At 47.4% G+C, this 18,198-nt stretch overlaps 1 protein-coding gene across 4 annotated transcripts in view; it reads left to right on the forward strand.

Annotated features, from left to right (window-relative positions):
- The window catches only part of SIPA1L1 (signal induced proliferation associated 1 like 1), a 1,823,374-nt gene that overhangs the window by 759,643 nt on the left and 1,045,533 nt on the right, over positions 1–18,198 (forward strand). For all 4 annotated transcript variants that reach the window (XM_069638601.1, XM_069638604.1, XM_069638602.1 and 1 more), the window contains exon 5: positions 2,506–2,694. In XM_069638601.1, coding sequence (XP_069494702.1) covers positions 2,506–2,694 — 189 coding nt within the window. The remainder of the gene's footprint in view (positions 1–2,505; positions 2,695–18,198) is intronic.

Consider the following 18,198-nt stretch of genomic DNA (forward strand, 5'->3'; position numbering starts at 1 on the left):
AGTTTGCAAAAACGTGTTTTGTGTAGAACCCATTGGTCACAGCAAAGGGAAACCAATCCTTGTTGTGCGGGGACACACCCTTAAATTGCTTGGTGTTACTGATGAAGTCACTGCTCCTGGCTCCCTCGTAATTTAGAAGGCGGGCAAGAGCAGAAACTTGGCAACCTCAAGCCAGTTGAGACGACACGCTCACCTAATTAAAGCTGGTGGAACCTTTTTGCCCCTATACATCGACTCCCACAACCCTTAATGTCCAGTACTATTGAAACCTTTAGCTTCATAAGCATTGCAGGTGTAAATATTTGGAGCCCCTACTCCTTTGTGATTTGAGTTTCTGATGTGTTCTCTTCTGTTACTTCATGGCATACACGGAAAACATATTTGAGGGTTTACTAGGAATTTTTTAAAGTGGCATTGTCGTTTTATGAATGGCATGGTTATCCCATTTCTCAGAATCAAATGAAAATATTTCTAACAGTAAACGATGTACTAATTGTTCCGGTGCATAAAATCCCACTTCACTTTGGAAAGTACATTTTACTGTTCACTGAGGTAAGTTTATGCATAATTAGTTTTCATGGTGACCTGTCCTTAATGGATAACACAACTCATTTTATTTTTGATCATACTAAAATCAATCTAGAAAATTCCGTTAAAAAGGAGAAAAACACAATGTGAATACAGCAAAAGATGTTTTTTTTTTTTTAAGCAAAGCTGCGATAGTCTAATATGCAAAGAAATTCTTGTGGGGTTAGTATGTAAGACAAGGTATTGTGTAAGCACTAACTGTGCAAAATCAAACACTCGGGGGTAGAGCACTACTTTATTGAACCAGCTCTATCAAAGAAGAGAAACCTATTGGATGTCTTAGGTTTAATTTTTGTGAGAGTCGACATATGTTTCGGCTAATGGCACCAAGAAAAATCAGGCAATGCACAAAAACATTGTCTGTTGATGCAGGTATAGCTACCTTCAGGACAAGAGGAAGGGAACGATATGACAACTTGGTAGTGTTGAGTACTTCTTAGTAGCCATACTTTTTTTTAATAAAAAACACGGAACCCACTACAAAATAACCAAAAATGAACATGTAAATATATACCAAGTGGTTGAAGATAAATACATGTTAAAACACTGGCAGGGTTACAGAGGCAATGTCCCTATAGACAGTACACATCATTACTATCATCACTAATTGTGGCCGAAAAACATGTGATATTATCATTAAACATGCAATGTGTTGGAGGATGTATTTATTTTGACCCTCCAACTAGTAAGTTAGGAGAACTTAACAAGACAACGAGTGTCTTTAGGAGCGTACTCCTTTTTAGCAGCACGGAGTAGGATAAACTCACCTATGTATACAATTGGGGAGGAAAATCCACAATTTGCTTGGCAAGGTCCAACACGGGCCAGATATCTTTTTAGTCCAAGTAAACAAAAAGGATCGATCAATAGAAAACGACTCGAGGTGAATATAACTTGCACGGAGGTTGCAACTATATTTTAAATATTTGTTTGCATTTGGTGTTAAACCAAGTAAATAGATGCAAGAGCATCTGTTAACAATGTGGTGGGTAAACTCGCCTGTATTCAATGTTGTAAAAGCTTGTGTGGTGTGACCACGAGATGTATTTATGCATAATACTCGGTCCGGAATGCGATGTAAATTGGATACCAAGTTGTCATATCGTTCCCTTCCTCTTGTCCTGAAAACGGCTATACCTGCATCCACAGACAACGTTTTTGTGCATTGCCTGATTTTTCTTGGTGCCATTAGCCGAAACATATGTCGACTATCACAAAAACTAAACCTAAGACATCTAATAGGTTTTTCTCTTCTTTGATAGAGCTGGTTCAATTAAGTAGTGCTCTACCCTTGAGTGTTGTTGCACAGTTAGTGCTTACACAATACCTTGTCTCACGTACTAACCCCACAAGAATTTCTTTGCATATTAGACTATCGCAGCTTTGCTTAAAAACATCTTTTGCTGTAGTCGCATTGTTTTTCTCCTTTTGAACGGAATTTTTTAGATTGATTTTAGTATGATCAAAAATAAAATTAGTTTTATTACTTAGTGGTTGCTGTTCTAGTTTGTTTCTTCCAAAAAACTTTTTTTTTGCTCCTATTTGTGTTCCTAATTTGAGATGAGTTGAGTGTCTTTAATACACTCATTTATTCAGAACAAGTGTTTCAGTGGCTTGGTTTCCTAATGATAGACACACCATTCACCTGACTGTGGCTTTAAGAAATAGGGTCACCACCACCTCTTTTGTTGCTCTTTTTACTTCCCTTTGATCCCTGAGGGTGGTGCTTCCATAAATTGGATCTTTCCTAATGTTAAAATAGTCTGTCCTTAATGGATCCAGCAATCCCTTGAGACACATCCCAACTTCAGGACCATGTGTGGCAGCAAAATACAATATACACAGCAAACATAAATAAATGTAAGATAGTTAAAATAATGCAGCAGTAGTTCATCACCACATGCTCTTGTTTTCCAGCTCATGACATTAAGAGGCTCCGTTTTGGAAGATGCGATTCCATCGACTGCCAAACATGGCACTGCTAGAGGTCTCCCTCTTAAAGAGGTGCTTGAACACATCGTTCCAGAGCTGAATGTGCAGTGTCTACGATTGGCCTTCAACACTCCAAAAGTCACAGAGCAGCTCATGAAGCTGGATGAACAAGGGGTAAGTTGTTGGGGCATAGGGTGTGTGGGCAGACTCAGTGAACAGTATTGCCAGTTTTGCTGCAACTTAATCTCTTTCAACTTAAACTGTTCTTTGGCCTCAGATGCTTTGTGGCTGACCACCTAGATGTAGAAAATATTAATGCCTCCTATTGAGATTAACAAAAAGCAAGTTAGTTGGGTACCAGCACTTAAAATCGGTTATAAGTAGATTGTTATATGGCATAACCAGAAACATATTGAACTTTTGACTTGTTTCTGACTGAACTATTAATTTGAACAAATCAACTTGACTTAACAAGGCCGCCTAATTGGTACGGTTTCAACAAGCAACCTGAGGAACATAGAGCAATGGATGTGGGAACACAGTGTGAAATTGTTCAACTTAATTTGTTAAGACAAGATCTTAGGATAATTGGACGGTAGTCAGAATTTTGATTAGCCTAGTATGTTTAATCAGGCATCGGCACTGCCTTGACAAATCCTTTGGCCTCTGCTATTGCAGTGACCAAAGTGTGTTTCTTTTCTTTATTTTTATTTTTTTAACTGAGATGAGTCTGAATGTAACATTTTGTTAGAATTAAGACCCAAACTTAGTAAAACATGTAATGGTGTTTATTATGCTATATAGCCTTGAATGACACAAACAGGGCAGGGCAGCCTGAAAAATAAGTGACCCCCATCTTGAACACTTAGTGTATGTAATTTTCAGAAGTGAAAGGTAGTTTGTATTTTTCATTGGGTGCCCTAGTTGCACAGCTGTAAGGATCCCTCTGTTGATACATGTTGCTCTTGGCCCAAACTTGGTTTCCTTTTGCAAGCTTTAGGATAAGGGAGCCAACATCAGGTATATGTCATGCCCCCACCCTGCATATATGCACTTCGAATACTCTAAATGAGGTGTTTTTACCGATTATTTTCAACTTCTAGGTTATTTTTAATTATCCCTTTTGCCCACCCCTTTGGAATTTGGTGGTTTTATAAGTGATGATGCAGGAAATTCTGTCAAAATCTCTTTTCCTTTGAATGGATTTGTATGAGCAATTATGCTGGGGAACATCAAGAAAGCTATGCCTGAAAGGAAAGTATCTGAACAGTTGGGAGGCATAATTATACTGGATTACAGTCCATGTCGGGTTGTACTTTCACAATACCTTGCAATGAAGAGAGTAAAACGAAGACCACACAATGTTGTCGATCCTCAAAAAATAATTACGCCATTCGTATATCAGTTACTTGGTGCACACAAGACTTCTCACTCTTGCATTGTGAGAGAACTGTACAGTTACGCAATTAAATCTGGTAATTCATTGACATATATTTGGTAATACCATAGTGAGATCCCACTGAAATAATTAATGCATTCAATAACTTGCCAACAAAATAATCGGTACATGAAAAACTCATTTCATTCAAAGACTAAGCTTTAATCGAGAACACTGGCACAAAGAAAGTTGCTCCAAAGCATTTCAGCAATACCTCATTAAGGCAGAAAAACATCTGATAACATAACATTGAGTTAGTGCAGATATGTTATCAAAAACCAGAGCTATCAAATCCTCCTTGATAGCCTTAACAATGATTTTGCTACCCTTGAGACTTCTAATGTTGTCTCTAGTATTCAGTGCACATATGGGATGTACTATGTTGGACATCCCAGTGGAAAAGCCAGAAATCGATCAAATTTGAGAACAAAGCACATGACCTTGAGTCCAAGACATTTTTTGGAACTTGGACACCAGATAGCTCTTTTGCTTACGTTCATGATTAGGCGCTTAACCTTTGTACCCGTATGTGCCGTCCTCTTTCCTCCATCCTTGTGGGCGTCGCCTAAAATGGGGAGGGTACCAGAACTTTGGTAGCAAATAATTGAGCTTCCCCTTTAAATTTAGTATAGCGGGCGGGGGGCACAGCCTCAGGCGTGGGAATACCCAGCTAAGGCCTCGCCCTCAGTCACTTCACCTCAGTTCATTTTTACACACGGACCGTGTCGGACCTGGCATCTGGCGCGCAGTCTTAAACTTTCCGCTTGCTCCCCATTCTCTTTATCAATCTTATTTAGCTTCCCTTTGGTGCCTCACCTCCCCTCCCCCAGCGCATGTCGGCCGCAGGAGGATTCACAAGATGTGCCTCATGCGACCGATCGTTCCCGGCCTAGGACCACAATGCACTCTCTCGAGTGTTTGGGGCCTGACCACCGCTAGGACGCATGTGCGGCTTGCAGCGCTCTTGGTCAAGGGCATTGAAGAATCTGTTGTCGCAGTGGAGGGAGATCTTCCACACTTCTGCTCCTCCCCACCTTAAGGACTTCGTCTCTAGGACCTCTCGTCAAGACAAGGTAGGCCCTCTGTTCAGCACGGCTCCACAGCGTGGCGACTCCTTCCCCGGGGTTCCCACGGATCAGGGTTTCTCAAAATCAGGTTCTGGCAGGCCCAAGGCCTCCAACGCTACCAGCTCCCAATTCGAGGGGCCTATTGGCTCTTTTGGGCGCTCTGGGGACAGACATAAGGCCGGCTTGGCCACTGGCTCCCAAGCTGAGGGGCTCAGGGGCCCTTCCAGGCTGTCCTCGGGAGGACGATCAAACTGGTCTTATACTCTATGGGGGAGTTAAGGGATTGTTTAGTGCCAGAGTCTGACCTCTGCATGATCCACCACAGGTGCTGAGGGCGTCCTGTCTACCTGAGCTTGCTACAAGGTCATGAGTTGGACCGTTACACCGCCTCTGGGTGGTACTTTTTTTTTTCTTCTCCAGTGCTGCTGGTCCCAGTGCCAGTACCTCCCATGTTCCAGGCCCTACCGGTTGTTCTGACCCCTCCACCTGCTCCTGACCCACGAACGCCTCGTCCTCCACAAACGCTGGACCTGTCGGCGGCGCTGCACCTAGGGGGGGGCGGTGGGGGCCTTGCTGGCACCTGTATCCCAGGGCCTGAATTTTCTGTAGTCTGTGAAAAAGGGTGCAGGGTTCAGGGGCGATGACTAGGAGGCTGACGCCCAGGACGATGAACCCTTGGCATACTTTAAGGCCTTTCATGACCGCCTTCACGGTCTGGCAGAGTTCTTGGGGGTGAGGGGGTTTCTCTGCCCGTGGAAGCCCCCCAGGCGTGCTAGCAGAGGTCTTGGGGAAAATTAACATGATCCGGTATGGCATCCCGCTCTAGGAGGATGTTCTGCAGGTGGCGCAAAAGGTCTGGGAGAAGCCCAAGGCCAACGCCCGGATAAACAAGTTGGACAGCAGGTTTAGGCTGATGGACAGGGAGCCAATCCTCTTTGCCTGCCAACCTCAGCCTCATTCTTCAGCAGTAGCTGCGGCCTCCTTGTATTCTAAACCATCGTCTTCCTCCACGGGAACCAACTCCAGTTGTCTCTCCAAGGAGGACAAAATCCTTGAGTCTTTGGGAAAGCACTGTTATTTCATCTCAGGACTGCATTTGTAGCAAACCAACACAGACAACCCTCTTGGCTGCAGCTAACCAGAAACTGTGGCGGGAGCTCGGGACATTTCTGCCTGACCTCCCTTTGGACAAGCAACCATCCTTCAAGGTTGGGTTGGCAGATGCTCGGACTATTGCGCAGGACCTCGTGGAGTCTTCGGTCTCCCACATCGACACAGCTGGCAGAGGTCTGTGCCCTGGGGTCGAGATGAGAAGGACGGCATGGATGCACGTTAACTAAGTTTTCATCTGACATACAGGAACGGATACTGTATCTGCCCTTCACGGGCGAGGACCTTTTATCATTCATCAACCAATGACAAGTTGACAAAGAAAACCTCCACTCAAACTGCCAAGTCCTTGGTCATCCTGACAAAACCAGGTCAGAGGTAGTTACCCCAGTCCCAGAGCAGGACCGAGTTCAAGCCCAGCGCTTTCGCCCACTTCAAGGAGTTCCAGGAACGCAGTACACGGAGGCCTGACAGATTGCCCAGCGACAACAGGAGGAAGCAGCAGAGGGTGTTGCGCAGGGTTTTTCCACTCCCTTTCTGACGCCAAGAAGCAGTGATGTCCAGGTTGGGGAACACAGCTCGCCTGTAAGAGCAGTTTGGCTATGTTCAGGAATCCTCAAACCATATTTTCAGCAACCCATGGATCCTATTTGTAGTCTCCACGGGCTTCAGTCTTCCTCTTACTTTGCCGCTACCATCCTCTCCTCCTCTTTGTCATATCGGGTCCCCGGCTCTTTTGCAAGAAGTCCTTTCGCTTTGGGAGATGCAGGCGATCTAACTGGTTTCTCTTGTAGACAAGAGCTCCGGTTACTATTCCAGGATTTTTGTTGTACCCATGAACAAACAGGCTGGCCTGAGGGTTGTCCTGGACCTATCATTTCCAAATCTCTTTACCGCTGGAACACTTCAAGATGATTGCTCCCTTGCAAAGCTTCTGTGTGCAGGGGGACTAGATATGTTCCCCGGACTTTAAGGGTGCCGGCGCTCTGAAACACTTGTGTACGAGCGCGATACAAATAAAATATCATATCATATATTACCTGCATGTTCCCATTTACCAGCAGCATCAGAGGTTCTACGGTTCACGATGGTCGTACCACTTTCAGTACAGGGTGCTGCCCTTCGGCCTGAACTCGGACCATTGTGTCCTCAGAGTTGATGAATGCAGTGGCGTGCCTTCTCCGCTTGGAGGGCCATCATCTGTACCCTTACTTGGACTGGCTGGTGAGGGCAGGGGGTCAACCAAAGGGGTGGCACACTCCCGCCAAAGATTGGCCGATATCCTTTATCATCTGGGGTTCTCCCTCAACCAGAAGAAGTCAGTTTTGCCCATCTCAGGAACTGGCCTTCCTAGGGGTGCATTGGAACACCACCATTCAGTGGGTGTTCCCTACGCCCGAGACGCTCCTGTCCCTCCGTAAGGCGGTGGGGCACTTTCTGGCCAACATGACAACCTCGGCATGGTGGTTCCAGCACATTCTGGACCTGATGGCCTCCTGCCTGCTCATTGTACAGCATGCTAGTCTCAAGATGAGGCGCCTCCAGCTCCACCTGTTGACCAATTGGAATCAGGAGACTGGATCTATCGGACAGGAGCCCAATACCACTGCTCCTACTACCCGATCTTCGCTGCTGGCTGATGAATGGCAATGTTTCAGTGGGAACCCCTTTCACCCGACCGGAGCCTACCCTGTTGGTGACGACTTACTTCTCCCTTGTGGGCTGGGGGGGGATACCCTGGAGGCCTATGCACTTCATGGAGCATGTTCCAAGACTGAAATCGTCCTGAATATAAACCTGCTCGAGCTCAGCACAGTGGGCCTGGCCCTCAGGGCGTTTTTGCCCCTCATCAGGGGCAGGTCGGTTCTGGCCAGGACAAACAATTCTACGACAATGGTCTACCTGAACAAGCAGGGCGGCATGCGTTCCATCTGCATGGAGGCGCTATCATTCTGGGAATGGGCCCTGACGGAGGGGATTTGGATTTCAGCAGTCCACCAGCTGAGCCGCTTGGGTTTCAACACCTATGATTGGGAGTTGCACACAGGCTCCTAGCTGCCCCTGTTCCAGCATTGGGGGTTTGCGGACCTGGACTTTTTCGCATCCTCCCAGAATGTCAAGTGCCCCCAGTTTGCTTCATGGGCAGGTCAGGGGTCACTGGGAGACTCGTTCCAGGCCTGTTGGCATGGTCGCAGGTGTTGTGTGTTCCTGTCCATCCTTCTGCTCCACGGACCAGGTTGCAGCCTAATCCTGATTGCTGCCCTCTGCCCTTTAAGACCCCGGTTTTCGGATCTGCTACAGTTGTGCTCACAGGTTCCCGTCCACCTTCAGATCTCTAGCAGGAGATTCCTGATGCAGCAGGGCAGAGCAGTGGAAAATCCGGACCTGGCCAAACTGGCCCTGGTGGCTTGGTTTCTGACTAGCTGAGGCTTCAACATGCTCAGTTTTTGGATGGCCACTGGGGCATCATTCAGCAGGCCAGGAGGTCCTCGACTCGGTCCCAGTATAAGAGCAAATGGACTAAGCTCTGCCATTGGACTCGTGACAAGGGTCTGGGCCATGTCACCTGTCTTCTGGATGACGTGCTGGCTTTTTCAGCACACCTGGCTTGTTCTGGAGCTCAGGTGGATACTTGCTGCACTTGTTTGGCAGCCATTGGGGTTTACAATGATTCAGTGAGTATGTGTTTTTGGCGGCCAACCCGGTGCTTACGGCCCACCTTAAGGGGTTGTTTAGACTTCTACCGCCGGTGCATAGGCTGCATCTGGTCTGGGACCTCAATGTGGTTCTTCCAGCTTTTCTGCGCAAGCCTTTCGAGCCGATGGCATCTGTGGACATCTGCTTGGTGACACTAAAGACTGGTGGCCTGACCACTGCTCGCAGGGTTATGATATGCCATTTATAACATGCCTATACACAAGTGTTTCAAAGCGCGACCTGTGGACTTGGGGGAGGGGACCTGGGCCCAAGATCAAATGGTAGCCAGGTGACCAGTGCAGTTTCAGTACAGCCAGGAGTTCAGCAGGGGAGAGGAGGAGAGAAAGCAGAAGCAAAGAGGAAGGCCTTGTGGTGCTTCCGGAACCAGAGATAGTTCTCCTTAACTTTCAGGGAGACAGAGAGGCTGCTCCAGAGGGAGGCCCCAGCCGAAGCAAGAGATCTATCACCAACTCGTTGCTTGGAGAAGCGACAGACCCTGAGGGAGTTGGAGGTGGATGAGTGAAGAGCTTGAGAAGGAAGATATTTAGGAAGAGAGAGTTGGAGGTATTGAGACCCCCGGCCCCAGAAGGCCTTGTGGACAATGCAGAGGGTTTTGAACTTAATCCTCGCAGCCACTGGGAGCCAGTGCAGAGATTTTAGTTCTGGAGAGATCCTATCCCTGGGCTTGAGGCCAAGGACAAGTCTTGCAGTCCTGTGCTGGATGACTTGCAGAGGGTAGAAGCAGGCAGATTTAGAAAGACGCTGTTGCAGTAGTCCAGCCCAGAGAGATCAAGAGCTCTGGAGACAGTGAGATTCTGGGGGAAGGAGAGGAAAGGAAGAATACCTCTGAGAAGTTGCAGCTGGTAGGGTGACTTCTTGGAGACCTCAGAGATGTGAGGAGAGAAGGAGAGAGTGGAGTCGAAGATGACCTCAAGGTTTTTGGCCTCACAGGTGGGAGAAGGAAGAGTGTCAAGAGAGGATGGCCAGAGAGTGACGGGAAAGGAGGGAGCAGGTGTGCCGATGAGAAGTATCTGCCTTACTGGCATTAAGGCAGAGATCATTGGCGGCACACCACTCCTGGATAGCTGACAGTCCGAGATGAGAGAAGAGGTGGTATAAGGGAGCCTGAAAATGAGCAGAGTGTCGTCATAGCACTGAAAGTTGGGGCAGAGAGCAGCAATGCAGTAGGCATGTAGTGCCAGGTATTGATTGAACAGCCAGGGAGAGACGTTAGACCCCTGGGGAACACCACAAGTAGAGATAGTGGAGAGTAAGGACCCAAGTTGGACCTGGGAGGGTCGATCGGAGAGGAAAGAGGTCAGCCAAGCCACGGCCTGATCAGTGATACCCAGGTTATCATGGAGACGGTTGAGCAGGATGGCATGGTTGACTGTGTCAAAGGCAGAAGAGAGATCAAGTAAGATGAGGAAACGGGGTATTGGAGTCGAGGTTGGATAGCAGGTCTTCACGAATATTCAAGAGAGCGGTTTCCCAGCTTCTGGCAGCTCTGAAGCCAGACTGATGGTCATGGAGACAACTGACCAATTCAGTGTGAAGATTAAGCTGGGAGATGGCCAGCTCTTCCAGGAGTTTGCCCAGGACAGGAGTAATGGAGATTTGGCAGTAGTTGGCAGGACAGGTAGGGGTTGGCTGAGGGTTTCTTAAAAAGAGGCCGCTGAAGAAGTGAGCATGCCAGCATTGTCTTCATGAAAGCCCTTCACCCTGTTTCACGAAAAGGTTGTCTTGTGCACTCACCCAAACGTCTTTCCCAAGGTGGTCTCCCCATTTCTACCGAATCAAAAGATCTGTCTGCCAGTGTTCTTCTCGCACCCGCAGTCGGAGGCAGAGGGGGCCTTACATTCCTTGGACCTCAAGAAGGTACTCAAGTTTTATCTCTGACAAAAACCTCCAGGAAGTCTGAGGCATTATTTGTGGGGTTTTTTTTTTTCGGGCTCTTCCCCCGGTTCAGGTTTCCAAGGCTTCCATCGCCTGTTGGATGTTTCAGGCCGTTTCTGACGTGTACACGACAATGGGAAAACCTGCTCCTGAGGGGGATTCGTGCCCATTCAGTCAGAGCCAAGGCGACGGCTGTCATCAGCAAGGCGGCCACTTGTGCCACTCCGACCTTCTCTAAGCACCACTTACTGGACACCAGCTCCAGGCGCGATGCAGACTTTGGTCAGGTGGTTCTGAAGAACTTTTTTGCTTCGTCCTAGATATGAGGCCGTTTACATAGCACCGCCCTATGTGCTTGTTCGGTGGAATCACCCACAACGATGGAGTAATGTAGACGGGATATAAGAGTAATTAAAGCTACTCCCTGTAGTGAGTAGAGCACTCCTAGTCCTTAGTCCCCTTTCCTCCATACGTCCCACCCACCTTCCCTGCTAGTATGCCAAGGGCTTATTTTTAGTAAGGGTAGCCAGGTATCTAAGCTTCCAATGTGTTCAAAGGGGACTGAGGTGAGGCGCCGGAGGGCCGGCCTCGGCGGGGCATACCCATGCCCATGGCCGTGCCCCTGCACACCCATACTAAATTTAAAGGGGAAGATCAATTTTTTGCTGCCATAGGTTCCAGTACCATCCCTGTGTTAGGGGACGCCCACAAGGATAGAGGAAAGGAGACTAGGGAATATGAGTACCCTCTAGTCACTACGGTGAGTCACTTTTAATTTTCAATGGGATAACCCAGCATCTGCCAATCAACTACAAGTTTTAATGGTGTAGCCTTCAAAATACCATGGCAGAAAGTTAATGTCCATCGGAATTCTGATGGCAAATTGTACATCAGACTATCATGGCAGTGAAATAGTGTGCCTTGGAAACATTGCATATAATCTAGTAAAGATGTTTGGTGTTGGCAAAGGTTGCTGAAAAGAGGCATATTCATGCAGATCTCTTAGCCTCTTCAGTGATTGACGTCAACCTGGTTTGGTTGGTTAATGTGATTTTCCAGTATTGGCGCAGGTGGCACATATGAGTTTCATCCAGTGTTAAATGTTGGAAGTTGTGCACCTTTCATTAGATTGGAACCATTTTGAGATCTTGCCGGATTTTACCGAAGATGGCAGTTAGGAGAAGACTCCAATTGGCGGTGATGTATGCATGCTCTGGTTTTTAAACCTGGACCTCTCATGCCATATATAGCAGTGCCTTGTGTGAGAAACCTGAAGGTATCTCACTCACTAGTCCCCGTGGATGTGTCATCCAGGTGGCCAGGACACAGCAATCGCTATTGGATCCAGTTCTTGGGGGTGGACCAGTGCGGTAGGATCACCTGGGTGAGGGGTCTTTGGGGAGTGGAAGAGGGGCAACGAAGGGTGAGACGCGGTATCCCCCTTCCTTATACCACCTTTTCACCATTCTGCCCAGTAGGATATTTAAAACATCCACCCCTCCTCCGTTTTCCGACACAAACACTTTCTCACACCGTGAGCGACAACAGACTAATATCAGAGCCGTTTGCGTGACATGTCACAACACAATGGTCAGGCAGCTGCTGACTACACACACACACACCGACTGCCCTTGCCCTTCCCCATAGGTATAAAAGACGGAGCACAAGAGCACACTTTGAGCAAGGCCGAATCCACAAGGAAGCAGCTATTCTAGGACGGCAGTTCATACGGAGGAGAAAGTCGACGAGACCTGAAAGGACGTCAAGGAGGGAGTTGCCCTTGCCCTTTTCAACCCAGGCCCTTAAAGCCTCCGACATAAAACTAGGAATCTCATCTGGCAAAAGGTGTGACGGATGTCAACGGTACATGGAACCCTCCCTCACAGGGCGGGGAGACACGGTTCCCATCGTGATAGTTTCCTTGACGTCAGCAGCAAAAGAAATGGCAACGAGTTCAGCACAACCGGTGAGTCCGAAGGATTCTAAGCTGATTTTGCCGCGGCTGGAATGTTTGCGTGAGAAAGGTGCAAACTACCAAAAGTTTGCACCTTTCTCATGCAAACACTTACATTCTGTGGGGGCTGCAGGGGTTTCCCCCGCAACCCCCCACTCACTATACTGCAAAGTATAGTGAGCAGGGTGTTGCGGGGGGAACCCCCTGCAGACCCAGTCTTTTTTTTTTTTTTTTTTTTTTTTTTTAACTTACCTGCAATGCTACCACCAAAGGTATGAACTTTTGGTGTTCAAACCTTTGGTGGGAGTATTTTTCGGTTGTTTTGTACGGTCAGACCTTTTTTTCCGGTCCGATCGTACAAAACCGTCTGAAGAACCTGGTAGTGTGCTGGACTGTTAGGCTTAAGGTTGCAGTGGCAACATTAAGAAGATTACGATACAGAAGTATTTTTTGTGACCAAACTTGGTACCAGAGATAGGAGTCTGGTGCCACGTGACAGCTCTTTGGTAGGTCTCACTGGTACTATTCTCCTGAACAAAGACTGTGTTGAGCTAAAAAGGTATTGAACTAAAAGTATCAAATGGTCATAGGGAAGGCCGGCGAGAGGTGTCAAGATGGGAATTGTGAAACAGGCGTTTACGCCGTCGAAGGGGGAATGCCATGCGAACTGGGGTTTAGTGAATAAATATGCACTTGCCAGATTGACCCAGCGAGACGTGACTGCCCTTCAGAAGTCTTTGTTCCAAGTTGTCAAGTGCTGTGGAAGGTCTGAGCCCGGATGAGTGGGACTTTACTAATCCTGGGTGGTTGTTTGAAAAGACATTGAGACATTTGAATGTTACAAATAAGGAGATTGTGATTGGAAGGCGGTAGTGAACCCGATTGAGGGATGTCAACAGTGAGTGGTTGGTCTGAGCCCAATTGAGAGGGATTTAAGGGTGAAGGGTAATCACCTGACGTAAAGGTCAAAAAGAAGGAGATTATTTTGTTTTGGCATATCAGGCCCTCTGATGCAAGATACTTTACATGAGAAGGGACTTGAGCACAGAAGGTCCTGATATAGAGGAAAGGAACTGTGAGCTTGTGCCAGTGAAGCCCAGGAGTGGGCTGTGCTCAATAGCCCCGCATTGTCCCATGCTTTTATTTATTTGCATTTTTAAAGCGCTCACACAGCCCAGGGGCATCGAGGCGCTGTTACAGGAATTTCTTTTGTCTTAGTTGCGTATTTATAACACGCTTATTAGCCAGAGGTTTCTAAGCGCAGACCCGGGGATCGAGCCTGTGTTGCTTTGTGTCTTGTTTCCAAGGGGAGCATGTTGCTGCTGAGCTATCCTCCCAGAATGCTAAAAACGTGGGGCAGGGAGACCCCGGCCCTAACATCCTGACCTTTCATTTTGTGAACATTTCTTTCTTTTCTGGTGAAAGATTATCCCACACTATTTTGTAGCATAGCGTAAGGATTGGCAATAGTTTTTTTTTTTTTTTAATATAGGCCCTTTTTATTTGAATAGACTCTACTCAGACTATTATTTGATGGTCGTAGCTTGCTCCCATCTTAGATTTAGGTTTATATTTGGCGTTTAACTCGCCCATTATACAGTTTAATCGACACCTGCAAACTGTGATCACTTGTCTGTCTTACTATGACACCATGCCTTCCTTACATAGGAAACCCCTTGGCAATTCAGTTTTGTTCAAGCTGCCAGCCTCTGGAGGTTACCTCAAGCTGTCCGGAATATTCCTGGACACCTCGCCTTCTGCAAGGTGGCCAGGATTTTGTGGTTCCCCCATCTAAATATGATAATTCACTCCTTACATCTTGTCCTAGTGGCTGGAGACTATACAAACATTGATGTAGGGAAACGCAAGCATTAAAATGTGGATGACTTTTTCCATATATGAAACCACAGCGCTTTGAAGCCATAAGAAATGCCAGCAGACGATGTGGCTACCACATGTGCGGTCTCCTTTAAAAACAAACCTAAACAGGTGGCTTGTCTACCATTTTATGAAAAATGGGGACATATCTCAGGAGTGCCTTTTGGAAGTATGTGAAGAGCCCCCCCTCCCCTATGGTCTATGCACACAAACTATCCCTAAAAACAAAGGTGCTAAAAAATTGTACCTGAATCTATTGTGAAAAATGGTCTGTGCACACATAGCAGACTGGGACGAGCATGTTTGTGGCTGAAGATGGGAGAAGCGAGGCAGGCCAGAAAGCGAGTACTTTGACTGATGAGGGTGTAGTCTGACTAGGGGTTGGGCAAATGAGGGTTTTGGGCTGGTCCCTTTGATTATAGTGGTCAGGGGTCTGAGGGGACTTTCCATGTATGCCTAGCTCTTGCAGGCTTTGTCTATCATCCTTTAACCTAATGATGCAGGCAGTGCAATAGCTTTCGTCCCTTTTAGATAGGAAAGGCAAGCAGGGCGGCTGCAGTCTGCAAGAGAACTGCAATGCATTTTTTATTTTGCGACTCACTCTGGTTGAAGCTTAAATTGTGTTATTTTGTTATTAGATGGATGGGGGGGTGAGAAAACTGATGGCACTCTCCCACCTTTTCCCGGGGATCTTCCAATCAGGTGGCTAGGGAAGGCCCTTCGCTTTTGGATCCTGAACTGAGGGAGGATCACCTCAGTGGAGGGTTACAGGGGATTGGAAGGAAAATATCCAAGGGAGATACCTGGTTTTCCCCCTTTCCTAATTGTACACCAACCCACTCTCCCTCAGCCTTTGTGGGTATTTCTACTCTCGCCCCATCTCCCCCTCCCCAATAAGTATTGGGACGAAGAAGAGGTGACCAAGAGCAATGAGGATTACCCATAGAAACAACCTAGGAATACAAACTGAGGCCTACCATGTAACACCTTTGAATTGTCCCACTAATGGAGTCCGGCGAGGTCAGGCACTTCACTCCTACTGTGCACACCTGACTCCACTTGACTCTCACCTGCATTATAAAAAGGGTGGTTCTGCCTGAAGCATAGAGCAAGCTGGGGATGCTGACTGGACCAGAGGAGCCAAGGTGCGGGAATCGGCAGGAAGAGGAGCCTGGAGACTCCGGAGGAGAGCAGTGTGCTGAGACTTTGGCCCAGTGTGTTTGAGGGGCTGCAGCTTGGTTAAGTAGCTGTGTCGAGCTGTAGTGAGGCAGGCTTCGACCTGCTGGTCGGGTTCAGGGAGATGCTCGTTCCGTTGGGATGTGTGCCGGTCCCAGGGGTGTCTGAAGGGCAGGTATGCCGAAGAGACTGCTTGCCAGCGCCGCGCTACCCAGTGAGTTCCGTGAAAGTTAAGAGAAACTCTGGAGCGTGCGGGTGGCTGTAGTCAGAGTGGAAACAGACCAGATTTACAAGCGGCATGAAGGTAAAGCAAGCAAGAGATTAAGTAAAGCGAGCGGGCAGCAAGAGTAAAAGCATGAAGAAAGACGCGCTAGCAGCACGGAAGTAAAGAGAGCTAAGAGGAAAGTGAACTTTAAAGAATAAAAGTAAAAAGATGGTGAAGGCGACCCGACAGATTGAAAAAGTGAAAGCAAGAGAAAGCAAAGAGTGCAAGCGACCCAAAAGACGATACAAGCAACCCAAAGGTGCAAGTGGCACGACAAAGAGAAAGGACGGTGCAAGGGTGCACACCCAAAGGAACAGTGTGTGCCGGGGAAAATGAAGACAAGAGGAGTGTGCAAGAGGCACAGCAAGATTAAGAGGATGCAAGTGTGCACAATAGAAAAGGCCTGTAAGATGCACAGTGAAGTGGAAATGAACTGAGTGAAAGGCACAGCAGGGAAAAGGTACCAGAAGGAAGATACAGAGAATAAGGAGAGGGGTTGGAGGTCAGAGTGGTTGCACCTGGGAGGAGCAAAGAGCACAGTGTTTTCGAAAGTCTGATGCTACTCCCATGTAAGAACTGTACAGTGAAAGGTACATTCTGACGAGGAAAACTTTGTTTGAACACAAAAGGGGCCTGGGCTACGGAAGGGAAACCCTAAGAGGCCAATCAGAGATATTGGTGAACTTTATAAAGAGAGGCCTAGACTTGGGGAAGGGCACCCTGAGAGGCCTGACAAGAACTGTGTATTTTTGTGTGGCACCAGGTGAGTTCTAACTTGGGGAAGGAGAACCCCAAGAGACCCAAAGACATTGTGAACTTTATTGACTTGCTTCAAGAACCCTGCATGGAAGGATCTGAGGGAAACCCTTTTGCGTTGAAAGGCAGAACTACACCTATTGGTAAGACTACCTGAAACCAGCCTTGGTTTATATTGCTTTTTGAACCACTATTTTCCTTTAAGAAGACTTCCCATCATATTTTGTCAGAGTGAGGGCAAGCCTGGGTTTAGACACAGACAGGCTTTGGACTTTCAGACATCGGCAGCCCTTAGAAACATCAGTTGGGGGAACAAGCCCTTTAGAGTTGGGGCCAGTTAGGCATGAAACCAACCCCAGAACTTTATTAAATAAGGATTTAGAAAGTGACATTTGAGTCTCTCGATACCATGCCTGTCTCATGAGGGTTACAGAACTTATAAAAAGGGGGTGGTTATTGAAGGTTAATAAGTTAGTGCAGTCCTGTAATAATATTAAAAAATATATAATACTGGAATGTATTCTTCGGTTTGAAAAGGAACCGGAAAGGTAGAATGGCATAAACATAATAACTAGACAGTGTGACGATAGACAGGCTCTCGTCACGTCTTCAGTGGGGAGCACTTCCCTGTGAGGTTAGGGCAATTGAGGCTTCTACCCAATAGACCCCCAAGGAGTGGAAGGAAGCAGGACTCTGGTTCTGTGAAGGAACTTCTCTTGGGATTTCTGACAGGATTTGCCTGTCAGAAATCCTTGATAACGCTGTCTGTTATGGTAATGTCTCTTCAGTCTTTGATTCACCAATTAAGATAACCCAGACGAAAACGAGCCCAAGAAACCTACAGCGTAATAACTGGTTGCCTGACCATACTACTGAGAAGAGTTGCGCCAATGAGGCATAAAGATTACAGCAACTACAGTAAAGGATTCTGACTTTACGCTGGGTTGGATCCAGCTACAGGAAATGGAGTGAGAAAGGACTGGCAAATAGAGAGAGCAGCTGGCTGGAAGCCAGCCATGCCCAAAGAGTTTGAACATTGGAAAAACAAAGCTGCACATACGCTGATCCCCGGTTGCGGGGACATCCAGGAACAGTTGGTGGAGCTCTGCGGTTGAGGCCAAGCTTCTGGCCAGCAGCTTCGCCGGTGTGGTGCAAGTCTCCAGAGACGCAAGGACGCAGTGGGATGTGGAATGAAGAAGGCATGAAGCAGTGAAGCACCATGGGGCAGCCGATCACCCAGGAAGAACCATTGATGCCACCCCGACACACAACAGAGAACTGGATTAGCGGGAGACCCGGTAATGGCTTGGGGGAGCTCCAGAACCAAGAAAGCCTTGGGTGTCATCTTCCTCCTCACAGTAATAACATTCCTGAGAACCAGGAGTCAGGAAGGCTTTGGGAGTGATCTCCATAATCATGGTGGTGATATCCAGAGAGCCAG

The sequence above is a fragment of the Ambystoma mexicanum genome, chromosome 14, assembly GCF_040938575.1.
Source record: "Ambystoma mexicanum isolate Mex_15411 chromosome 14, UKY_AmexF1_1, whole genome shotgun sequence".
Lineage (NCBI taxonomy): Eukaryota > Metazoa > Chordata > Amphibia > Caudata > Ambystomatidae > Ambystoma > Ambystoma mexicanum.